We start from the raw sequence: 12323 nt of genomic DNA, 5'->3' as shown, positions 1-12323 counted from the left end.
AGAAAATAGAGAAAACACTTTATTGTAATATTTCATTTCTCAATAATAAAATTTCAATATCTCTGAGTATATTTTGTTCATTTGTATTTTGCCTTAAATATTATGCAAAAGTGTGAATACTCTGATTGGGGATCTGTCCAAATATGGAAGTCATCTTGATCAAGGGTCAAAGGTTAGAATTTACATTTATATTTCAACTTACCTTGGTGGACTGTTCTGAATTAACTGTATGTATTTCACATGAAGGATTTTGTTTCCAGGCTTCAACATCACCACAGTCACAAAATCCACCACCTCCTGATGTACTCATCTGTAGATGTACAACAATAGATAAAATTTATGCGCTGTTTCTTCAGAAAACTCTCTCTGTATTATCTACCACATCATAATATCAAATCCCTGATTAGACTGGATGATACATTGCTAAAGGCAGTCCCTTTTTTCGGGAAGCAGGAGGAAAGGTGATCTCATGCAAGTCCAACCCCTGGTTTACTTTTGATAAATTGCTACAAACAATCCAATGGATGGTCACAGCTAAACGTGTACCTCATTGTAACTTTACTACAAGCCAAGCCTTTGGCAAAGTCTTCTCTAAACCACTCTATACTGAAATGCGTAGTCAATCTTGTCACTTTATGCTGAAGTGTGCTATGTCATCACTTATGCTGAAGTGTGCCATCTATGTCATCATTTTATGCTGAAATGTGCAGTCTATGTCATCACTTTATGCTTAAATGTGCGGTCTATGTCATCACTTTATGCTGAAATAGGCTGTCTATGTCATCACCTTATACTGAAATGTGCTGGCACAAAAACTGCAGTATATAATTGCAAAATACTGTAGATGCAAAAGTTGTATACTAGTGTTAGACTAAACATCTTGTAGAAAGGATCATAGTAAGACATGTGATATGCCTTTTAATCAGAAAACTGACATTGCTTTTTGTACGTCACATTCACAGATGTTATTTGTGCTGCTAACATTCAAAATCACATCAACTAGAGTATCACAGAAAGTTGAATGTTACCCTGTATCGATGTGTACGATGAGCACTTTTCTGAAAACAGTCAATGCAAAATACACAGGTTGGATCAACTGCACAGTCTCTGCAATCAAGAATACAACAAATTATATTATGATTTTAAATGAAATAGTTCATTTCTAGGAATACTAGGTACATGCTCAATATATGAAATATGTTTAAGAGTCTACAGCATAAATTTCAAATCAGTTATACGATGTTAATATATAATATTTTTTGCGTCTTTTGTAGAGACTATTGGAAGTACCATAGTGCGATAATATATCAAGAAATTGGATAAAATAAATAAAGAAAATTTATTGAAAATAACCCTATTACATGTAAACAAAATTTTCATCAATATGAGTAACAGGATTTCTCCACCATTCCATTGCACTTGTACTGTAACTTGTCATAAACAACAATTCTCTGCAAAATTTCCATTGTCTTGACTACTACCGTACTGTATATGGTTACCATGACAAAAACTTTAGGCCAAGCTGGAGTAAAGGTGTACACTCTCCTACCACACCTAATGAATGCCATATAATTTTTATATATGAAATATTGATGAATCATGGGGATTTTGAAAATGATATTTATGAATGACGTTAACCTAAGCACGACACACCAAGGTACCATTTTCAAAACATGTATATCAAGAACTCTGAAAGTTTGTTGTGTTTATGTTTTTGATGAAAGTAAAAATCTCTAAGTTTTTACCTGCAAGAATATGTTGGTTCTCCCATTTTAAAAACTCTGCCACACAACTTAGGCGGATCATCTTCCTGTTTTAGCTTTTTGAAAACCACTTTGGGATCAGATCCACTACAGATGAACCATTCTAATGGTGAAAATATCAGATCTCGTCCCGTGTTGTCTTGTGTTGGCACCTCTGCCTCATCGTCTATGGTGTAAATGTTAGGTACATGACTTGACCAGTATTTGAACAAGGTTGCTTGCAAGCTCTGCACGTCATTGCACTGTTGCCATTGCTGTATAGTAGTAGAAAAATATAATATTAATAAATAGATACACATCCTCAGTGTCAAAAGTTAAACCAGCGATACAAACTCACTCACTAACAATTTTATGTCATTTTTAGCAGCTGCTATGACAAGTGTGGTAAGACATCATCTACATGTACAAAATGTTAGATATACAACACTGGTATTGGAACCCACTGTAGTGTAAGAGAAAAAATACATGTTTATATAAATAGACAGTAATTGGGATCGGACCTGATTCATAGCATGGACCTAATTACTAGGAATATCAAGGTCACTTATTTGACATGGACTTGATGTACACTGTTGATAAAATTAGTCAGACAGTATTCAATATCTTGAAGAATTTACAAAATAGAAATTCATCATTCCAATTTGGATTAACATTTTGTCTGATTTTAACACAGAAATGTAAGATGAAATATGGATAGTTTAGATCTATTTCTGTGGTGTATTGTAAGACCACATATTTGGTTTATAACGTTGGCCTTTCTTTAACTGAAATGAATGAACAGCTTTGACCTGCTGATGTGCAGCATGCTCAGAAGGTTATATCTGATTGGTCGATTGTTACTATTCACAGCAACTTAGGGGGTCTATTTGTATTATTCAATTATAACAGTAAGACCCAACTGGACATCAGCATCCTTTGACTTCTGGTGGCAACCAGGCATGGCTCAAAGTTAACAATGTACTATTCAATTGAAATCACCCCAAATGAATGTATTCACTCTACCCTAGAGGGCAACATTAGGAGAAATAAATGCTTCTGATGATAATCCAATCCCATTTTTACCCTAGAGCCCTATTAAATGTTTTTGTTCACAGACACATTTAATTCACAGGATTGATATTATAAAATTATCAGCTGCCTAAGATATATTGGTTTTATTTGACATCTTTCTTAGTTGACTGAAATTTTTAGCCGTATTGGTACAAGAATCAAGAAAATTGTAAACTCTATGTACATGATTGGCATGTCATATGGCAGCACTGCTTAAACTCTTGAATCTTTGCCCTTACTGTGACCAGAGCATTCCACTGCAGTGCTGCAAAAAGTCTAAATTGTATCTACTGTCCTTCACACAAGAATGTTGATGTCTCGCCATCTGACCTTAGTTTTTTATGTGTCATATGCTTTCACTGATAAAATTTCCTGCCAATTTTCAGGCTTTTATCACATCCTCAGTAAGTATTCAGTTGTTGAAAAGACGTGACAATAAAGCTTTCTATAACACATTGCAGAACTATGTGATAGTTTGACATGAAACTAAAAATGAATAAACGTAAATTACACTCTGTCAAAATGGTTTTAACACACAACTTTGCACCTGTTTTCTTTAAATTATTTCAAAAACCAATCATTCACAGTTACACCATCTTGTAGTTTAACGGACTGTAAAGAATATAGAAACACATAGATTCCACAACACAGGAACATTTATATTTGCCTTGAGAACTTCACAGGATTTTGTTGTAATGTTTGGTGTTGGAAAAGGAATCTTGACCATTAAATACAAACACACTCAAGCTCACTAAACTTGTCTGCTTCTAAGTATTTTTTCATAATTTTGACAATGGTAATAATAGGATCAGCAAGTGGCATATGAGACATACTGTACCGGTACACTACAGTAAATAAAGAAGTGATCATCAGATTTATTTTTGGATCAAACTTTTGAAAACTGTGGATTGTGAGAAAGTTTGTCTAAGAAGAATTGTACAACGCTTAGGTCAGTGAAGTGACTGGAACATTGCCACTGTACCGGTATAAATACAAAACATGTCAAGTAGAATCTTAAGCATCAAAAACCATTGCTCTTTAATTCTGATCACACAGCATAAATTCTTTTGAACTTCAGCCTTTACTATCAGATGGAGACAGAAATGTCTACAGATTCTTGAAACACAACCAAATCCAAAGCAATGCCACAAAAGAGCTACAGTATATGGTATATTACATTCACATTTGGGTTAACTTAATTTAATGCCAAGTATTTAGCATATCAACACAACCTATATGAGTATAATCTCCGTTATTATTGTTGAAAATTGTATTCAAGTCCAGACGAGAATTCATTTGTAAACAATAAACAATGATCACTACACACATACAAGCTGTGTTGACAAAAAGAATACAGGAAATTTCAGCATGACAAACAGATTAGGTTTAGACACGGTAGTTGACAAGTTACAGCTTATGTCCCTTTAACATCCAAGTATAAAACAGCAGGAGTGTTTCTTTTCGGATTGGAAGTTGGCATGGATACAAACAGAAAAGTTATTTATGTCATTCTTTTGTGTGGTGTTGGCAACTGAATTCCGGACAGCAAGTAACAATGATTGTGTGTTACAAATTCTGCTTTCCAGACATTTGATATCCCACAATGCCCTGCATCTTACAAATCTATAGAATCTATAAATGTCTGTTTTTCAACTTGTGTTCAACCTTTCTCAACAATTCACTTCATAACCATTATAATTGTTACAGAGAGCGCCACATTTACTCGTCAAGCCATTTAGCAAAATGCCTTGTAAAACAGAGAGTCATTTGACCAGATAACAAGTAAATTGGCGGTCAACTTCATAGGTCTGGTACCGCGATTGTAATACAAGAGTCAGCAGGAAGCCCAACTCAGGCGATAAAATTGATACCGATACTGCAAGGCTGCGTAAACATCGCACAGTGGTACAAACCATTTCTCTCATGGTGTATCTTAGAAAATAAACTGAATCGAATGAAGAATAATTCACAACAAAATAAAAATTGCATCTTGAATTTGTTAATTCCGAATGTGAGATATTAAGTATCAATAAAATTTGCTGGTCCATATTCACGCGCTTATTATTCGGTTAATAAAGCTTACTTCTTTGACTTCTTTATTTTTTAATAAAGCTTACTAAAGCTTTCTATGGCTTTCTCGCGCCCCCCCCCCCCCCTTCTAAGAAATGAATTCTTCCACTAGAAAGATACGGCGGGAAATATATCGCATTCGTGAGCATGGTACTGGTAGACGTGAAGTCATCTGAGCGAAGTCACGATGTACCAAATTCAAATTTCGTACCGATCTGGACGAGTAAGACAAGGCTACATTGAAGAGCAGTTGAGCTATGGCGAGCTTGTGACATTTATACGTTCTCAAGTACCCTCTCTGTTAGACACACCGGCATTTCATCTGCAGTATGAAAATGATGAAGGTACAGTAGTGACCCTTTCCGACTCAAAATATGACATTCAAGACTTTTATCGTTGTGCGAAAGAAGTACCAAATGCTGATTATCTCCGTGTAAAAATTACCGTAGTCGAAGGGTTTTCTCCGGCAGCCTCACGTAACAGCCAGCCGCAAAGTCCACGCTCCACTTCTACTCCCAGACATATTGACTTCGGGACAGTTTTAGAAGGCAACAAAAATAAATGGCAAGAGAAGAAGGAGAGTGACATTTTGCAATCACTAGAAATTCTGAAGGATGAGAAAATAGCTCTAGCCTCGCAGAGAAGCGAGTTGGAAAGGCCAGTCAACGAACCTCCTGCAGTTGGAAATAACACGCGAAACACGTGCACGATATGTCATCGTCGCGGTCATAAAGCAAACAACAATCGCAACTGCTCATGTTCAAATCCTTTTTCAAAATACGACGTACCGTAGTCAGTGACGGCAGGTTTTCTCGACAACATACGTTTTGTCTCAAAAGTTCAGAACGTATCTCTCTTATATAGGCCGATGGCTTCTTGAATATTTGATATTCGATCGCCTCCACAATATCACCTACCGACTTTCGCCTTGACCTTCCCGGCTTCTTGCTTGCATGCACATTGCCCGTGGTTCGGTAATGGTAAATTATGGAGTTCACTGTTGATCTTGGTAAACCAGTTTCTGTGGCTATGGTGTGCTGTGATTTTCCTTGGACGAAACCACAGATAACTTCATTTCTCGTCGAAACAGAATGGTTTTTCGCATTTCGGAAAAGAAGCCTGTGGGTATCACGGTCACTGCACCGTTCTCTAAAAAGTGAATGAACTGTTTCTAACCGTCCTTCAGTTCAAAAATCCCGCCTTGGGGCCCCACCGTCTGTCGACGTCAGCACTGTCCAAGTATTGTTATGCGTCATGACTCATGTGGTCGCTTAGTAAAAGTACCGCTCAGCATTTTTTCTTGAAAACGATATAAATTTTAATATTCATACTTTTATTATGCAAAAAAACTTCAATGTGTCGTGATATTTTTTGTGATTTGAACAGCTCTGTGCGCGCTGTTCTGTGAAAGTAGAGCCAGCGCGTCGAAATGTTTACATATAGCCTCATCAGAGAAAGTCTCAGTTGACACCGATTGAGATTACCCGCTGATTTTATAGCGTTTGCAATTGCAGTACCCAACCAGTGAAGTTGATCGCCTATTTATTTGTTATCTGGCCAAATGACTCCCTGTCTCGCTAGGCATTTTGCTAAATGGCTTGACGAGTAAATGTGGCGCTCTCTGTAAGTGTTCCTCATAGAATGCATTCAAGCTCTCTGTGTCGTGTCTTCTTTTCCAAACTACCTAACAATCACATTACTCATTTTGCATTTATCCAACGTTAGCACATCTACCTCTAAAAAGTTTACTGAGTGATAGCATAAATTTCAATAGAGCAATCCTTAACAACATTACCATCACACTTCTATAACCAACAAATAAGGTAACATTCACTCATTTCAAAATTTGAAGAAATAAAAAATACATGGACATAATTAATAAACATGAACATTACATTAACAAATCTATATGACTACACACCCTTACTCTCAGAGATAAATTTATTTGTTTTGTAAATTCTTTGCATTTAAAACAGGAACTCCCTCTATAAAAGTCGGATTATCATAAATCTATTAAAATGTGAAAAAGCCATGCTACTGATGGGATGTGCTGTCCCAGAATCCCATAATTTTACCATGTTTCAGGCGTTCATTGTCATTGAATCTTGCATATGATGTCTGCGAATATAGAGCGACTGAACTTGAGTTGAACATAAACTGAAATGTTCCTTTTGTTGTCGGAGAATGCATATGTTTCAAAATGTGTTCCCTGTACGACCATTTGCAAATGTCACAAAAGTACCCATCATGATTATTCAAATTTATCATATGGTCACAGCGATGCTCTGAGAATTCAAAACTCCTGCCCAGTATATGCAAATGGCTGCGTCACCAGTAATCCCCCTACTGTGCGCCCACTTTCCTGTAACTTCCCATTTAATAAATGCTTGGCATAATCAAAACAATAATTAACATTGCCACCAATATTGCCACTGTCTTAAACTTTATAGTGAGATCATCAGGACACAAAATGAGAATATATAACATGCAGACAAATTCAGTTGAAGTTCACATAGGCAAGGAAAGCTACCAATACAGGGAAAACAAGTAATGTTTCAAACACACATACATCTACCTATGTTATGTATTGTAATAACTGTCCAATTCAAATTGTACGGTATAAAATAAACCAAACATGAATATATTTGCAAAGGAAAGATAACTGCTCACCACATGACAAGGGTCAAGTGGTATCTTGCCACATTATAAAATTTCCATTTTATCTGCATTACTTTATTCTGGCAATTTATAAAATGTGCCAAAGCCTTTCAACTCACAAAATAGGTCAAAAGTTTTTAATAAATATGCTTTTTAAATTATTATTGTTTCAAAACCAGAAGATATGTCCTAAAACATTTGTACAGTATTGTTTTCACATTGACTATTATAGTATTAATTTCACATGATCTCTGCATATTATCAATGTCAAACATTGACAACTGGAACTTTTGCCCAAAGCCATAGTTTTGTCACATTTTCATGAAGCAATGTTGGACATAATGTGACCATAGACCCTGGAGCTGTGGTGTGCCCTAATTAATTTAATACAATCGTTTGACTGGCTCACAAGGCTGTGTTGATAATTTGACATGAATGGACATGTGTATCTACCACATCTTAGTATTTTGTCTACCAGGCACGCGTTTTGACTCCCCTAGAGCTTTCTAATTCCCATTGCCCCTGGAAATCATAGTATGAGGGACATAATACCCTGTACAGTGCCACCATGGAAGAAACACAGAATATTTAGACATTATAAACGGCAAACGAGGATATTTGGTTGTGGATATAAGACCTCTGGGGTGAAAATTAGCATATTTGGCGGGAAATAATCACCGAGCGAAGCAAGGTGATTATTTCACCCAAATATGCTAATTTTCACCCCAGAGGTCTTATATCCGCAACCAAATACCCTAGCGCACCGTTTATAACCTCATTATAATATGCTAAAGTTAAAAACAAGTGGACGATGTCGTTATTTAGGGCCGAAGTTGGAACGAGAGTTCAGGAGCGCCCAGCCTCATACAAACACTAAAAAAGAACGTTTCAGAACGCGCGCGCGTGCACAGTGGAATTCATAAAATGCGGTTACCCAACACATCGATATCACGATTAGACATTGAACTTGAAGAATTTTACTTCAAAAAAACTCTCAAAAACTTTTAAAAATTATTTCGTTGTTACATAGCCTTTGATGCTTACAGAAACTCTTCATTTGTTGGTTCGTCAAGCTGCACTCGACTAAAATTTAACAATCAAAATCAATCTGAAGCCACAGACTTGTTCGACATTATGGCGCGTTGAGCTCTCAAGTTGGCGTTCGAAATTTGGGCGAGCTCAAAAATGTTACGCGGCGCGCAGGTCTTCTTGTTGAGAATATAACCCCGGCTCCAGCCAATCAGATTGCCGGATTCCAGCTAAGCATATTATAATGGTAGTTGACCTACATTGAAAAATGGAATGGATAATGTTTTAAAAGTATGAGATGGCAAAACAAAGGTATGACAGAAAATATAACAAAGGGATGGACTTAAAACAGAGTGCTTAAAATTTCAACCATGTCCTGTCTAGTCCATCACTGATGTTAATAATACAATGTCATGTTCTGTGTTGACTTTACTTTGCCATTACTGATGTCAATGATACAGTGTCATGCTGTGTTGACTTTGTTTTGTCATCACTGATGTCAATGATACAATATGCATTTTGTTCACAGAAAGTCATTATGACTGTGATGCCCCTAGTTTTTATGGACTGAAAAGTATTAACTTACACTTGGTTTTCATGATCAGCAACAGTACACTCAGTGTGACAGTTTACGGACAGGGTTGTTAATTTTGCCCAAAGCCATTTTATAAATGACGAGCAGTACGAAATCTTATTACCATACCCTTTGAAACTTTATTGTGTTTATCCTAAAACTGTTAACATGACGGAAGTGGTATTTAGGGAGTCAAAGTTGCAAAATTTTTGACCCCATGTTGAGGGCGTGGTAATAGGACTCCTATCTCAGAAATCGAACGTCGTATTCGGAATATGATTATAGGTGCTAAATATTGATATTTTGAAACTTCAAACCCTCGATTTTCAATTTCGATGTGTTTAGAAAACTGTATGTAAATATTTTGTGATGAATTAGTTACGTTTAATCCATGGACGACGCATCTATATTTCAACGTGTATGGCGCTTAGATATCAGACATGGGTTGTCTCTCTGTTGTTGCTTTCGACACCTTGTATCGTACAGCTATGGTTAACTTCGCCAAGTTTGTGGCACCTGAAATAGCTTCTGATGAAAAAAACTATCCAAAACCGGAAAGCAGCATCACCTGACTTAATATGCTGTCACATGACTTGTAAAACGCTATCAATACAGAGCGAAGTGAGTACAATGAACAGCATGTCATTAAATGTCCGAAAACTGAGGTCATCCGAAAACTGGCACATTGAGTGTATCAACTGCTACTACTTTTATATCTATTTCTCTTCAAAGTTCAAAATTAATTTTGACTATATCAGGAGTTAAATAACAATTAGTTTTCAGTCTTTGACACTGCACAAGGTGTAGAGCTTGTGATTTGGTTGAGGATGCTATTTTAGAAATAGCCATTTTAAAAATATATTGGTTGTTGTGGAGATTTTTGTTTATATAATTATACACTTAAAAATGAAGGACCATTGACAAAAAACTGAATGTTTAGCCATAATCTCTAACAAAACCATCAATGGACCATATTGATATCAGGAAGTATTCCCAATACAATATTGGGATTATGCTTCCTATTTTGCTTCAACAAATGCCAAAAAGTTAAAATCTAAACACCCAGTTACACTTTCATATTGCCATGCCAACTTATAATCCACTGATATTTTACTTTGCTAACAGTCAATATTTTACTGCATGGATAGCACTTTCATAACATTCTACCGCAACGGCCTTACAGCTTAGTGATTCAAACCAAACTTCAAAGTGTTACCTATGTTTCATATGCTCATGACCATGGCCTTAGCAGCATTGATCAGGTACATTAAACTTTGACAACCATAACTGTCACAATTTGAGCGCTTGGCAACCATTGCTTGGCAAAAAATTTATTATTTGTCAGTATGTTTCGAAAACATTGACAATTCACATAACTTTAGTTTCACATACTATAGTCCATGTGGTGAATAAAGACTACCCACACTAACATTATTGGAAATTCATCATTGAGGGGAAGTCAGCTAAGGTTGATTTTTGCATATGTGTCTCCTCTTATTTTTTGTTAGGAGAAGTCAGCAAGCATACATTCCACCTTTTCTATAAAACAGTTATGAAAAATCAACAATAGTCACTGTCACATGTTGGGGGTTTCAGAAGGTATCTGACATTGTCAAAGTGAAAAGATTGTCTCTTTACCCCATAATCAAAATTACAATACCTTTTTGAAGTTTCTAAAATGCAACCTCAAGCTGCTTTTTTGTCTTGGTTTTAGAGAAAGTGTGGAATATATGGTTGGTGACAGTTTCCTAACTATCCACACATGAAAACATACGCTGTTCTGGGTAACCCTTTCTCACCAACATACTATGTGTGTGTTGATGAAGAAGTTGATGATGACATTCTGGATTGATGAAAAACCAATTCAGCACTCTACATCAGATTTTGTCTTTTTACATGTAACTGAGTTACACTTTTTCATGCAATCGGACTAGGGTATGTACATGTTAGCACAGAGCCTCCTGTCATTTTACCTACTACACCAGCAATAATTAACACCCAGCTGAGATGAGGTACGTCGATAAAAATCTATCAGTAGCTGAGCTTCCGGGGAAAAGTTTCAGCATTGAAAATGGCGCACACAACGCCTCTTTGAACGCATGACTGGCATGGCACTGTGGTAGTTCTCCTTTCGATTTGCGACCGACCTAACCCATATTTCACGAGAATATCTTAGGTTACAAGGTAGGGTCAGTGCAGTGTTGAATTCTGTCACCCTACAACGATCATACTTTGTTCTAGGGTTTGTCAATGGTTAATTTAATACCGAAGTAAACTTCATTCGCTATCTACTCAACCAACTCTAATCATTAGGCTGATAATGATTACTTGGTACAGCACATCATATGCAATGTTTATATTTCTCCGACGAGGTCCAGCCGGTGACTGTAGCTGTACTGCAGTGCAAGTAATACAGTACACTGCCTACCGCCACGCACAATTATTTTATGAAGGAAATGACGGATGCTGCATCGTGAATCTAAAATCATGAAATAGGGAATATCTTTGCGAACAAAACGTCCGAAAAAATTAGAGCATATTTACCTGAGCTAATTTGCGAGAATTATTTTCTTGCAACCTGCACAGCTTTTCTTCGTCATCGGTCGCCATCTTGAATCCTTAGAAGTACCCCCTAAGTGTATAGGATTAGTGAAAACCCGCGTAACTCCACCAATATTACACACCAACATGCACGGACGTCACGGAACGGCGCGGCGCACCGTTCAACATCCCGCACCGCAGAGTGGGATGTTGTTTTCCTGGTCTTGGCAATCACGCGTTTGTCAAATAGCTATGCTTGTTCTGCAAAATTTCAAAGAACCCCTTATCTTGGAATTTTTAACGAAAAGACACTCTTGTTTTTTTGAGAAATCTTCGTGAAAATTAGACACAAAATCTGGGAGAGGTAGACAGGAATTAACCCTTTTCCTGCCGAGTCGGTGAAAATATTCAACTTGAAGCACAGGGACGCCAAGATTAACAAACTTTAACAAACAAACAGACAGACAGACAAAAAAGCAAACCGAAAAAATAAAAACCAAACAAAAAAACAAACAAACAAACAAACAAACATACGAATAAACAACCAACCAATAAATCAAGACAAACAAATAAGTAATTAGTAACAAATACCTAAATAAATAAACAAATAATTATAAAAGAAAACGATAATTTGAATA

The 12323-nt window shown here is 36.5% G+C and overlaps 1 protein-coding gene across 2 annotated transcripts in view; it reads right to left on the bottom strand.

The window, feature by feature from the left end:
- Window positions 1-11833, bottom strand: part of LOC139143208 (E3 ubiquitin-protein ligase UBR2-like) — an 80069-nt gene extending 68236 nt beyond the window's left edge. For both annotated transcript variants that reach the window (XM_070713356.1, XM_070713357.1), the window contains exons 1-4: window positions 11689-11833; window positions 1746-2017; window positions 1029-1107; window positions 203-310 (exon numbers count right to left, since the gene is read on the bottom strand). In XM_070713356.1, coding sequence (XP_070569457.1) covers window positions 203-310; window positions 1029-1107; window positions 1746-2017; window positions 11689-11754 — 525 coding nt within the window. In that variant the 5' untranslated portion in view covers window positions 11755-11833. The remainder of the gene's footprint in view (window positions 1-202; window positions 311-1028; window positions 1108-1745; window positions 2018-11688) is intronic.
- Between the last annotated feature and the right edge of the window lie 490 nt (window positions 11834-12323).

Source organism: Ptychodera flava, chromosome 11 (assembly GCF_041260155.1).
Source record: "Ptychodera flava strain L36383 chromosome 11, AS_Pfla_20210202, whole genome shotgun sequence".
Taxonomy (NCBI): domain Eukaryota; kingdom Metazoa; phylum Hemichordata; class Enteropneusta; family Ptychoderidae; genus Ptychodera; species Ptychodera flava.
The sequence above is the reverse complement of the archived record's forward strand: the minus strand, read 5'-3'. Positions and strand labels throughout refer to the sequence as shown.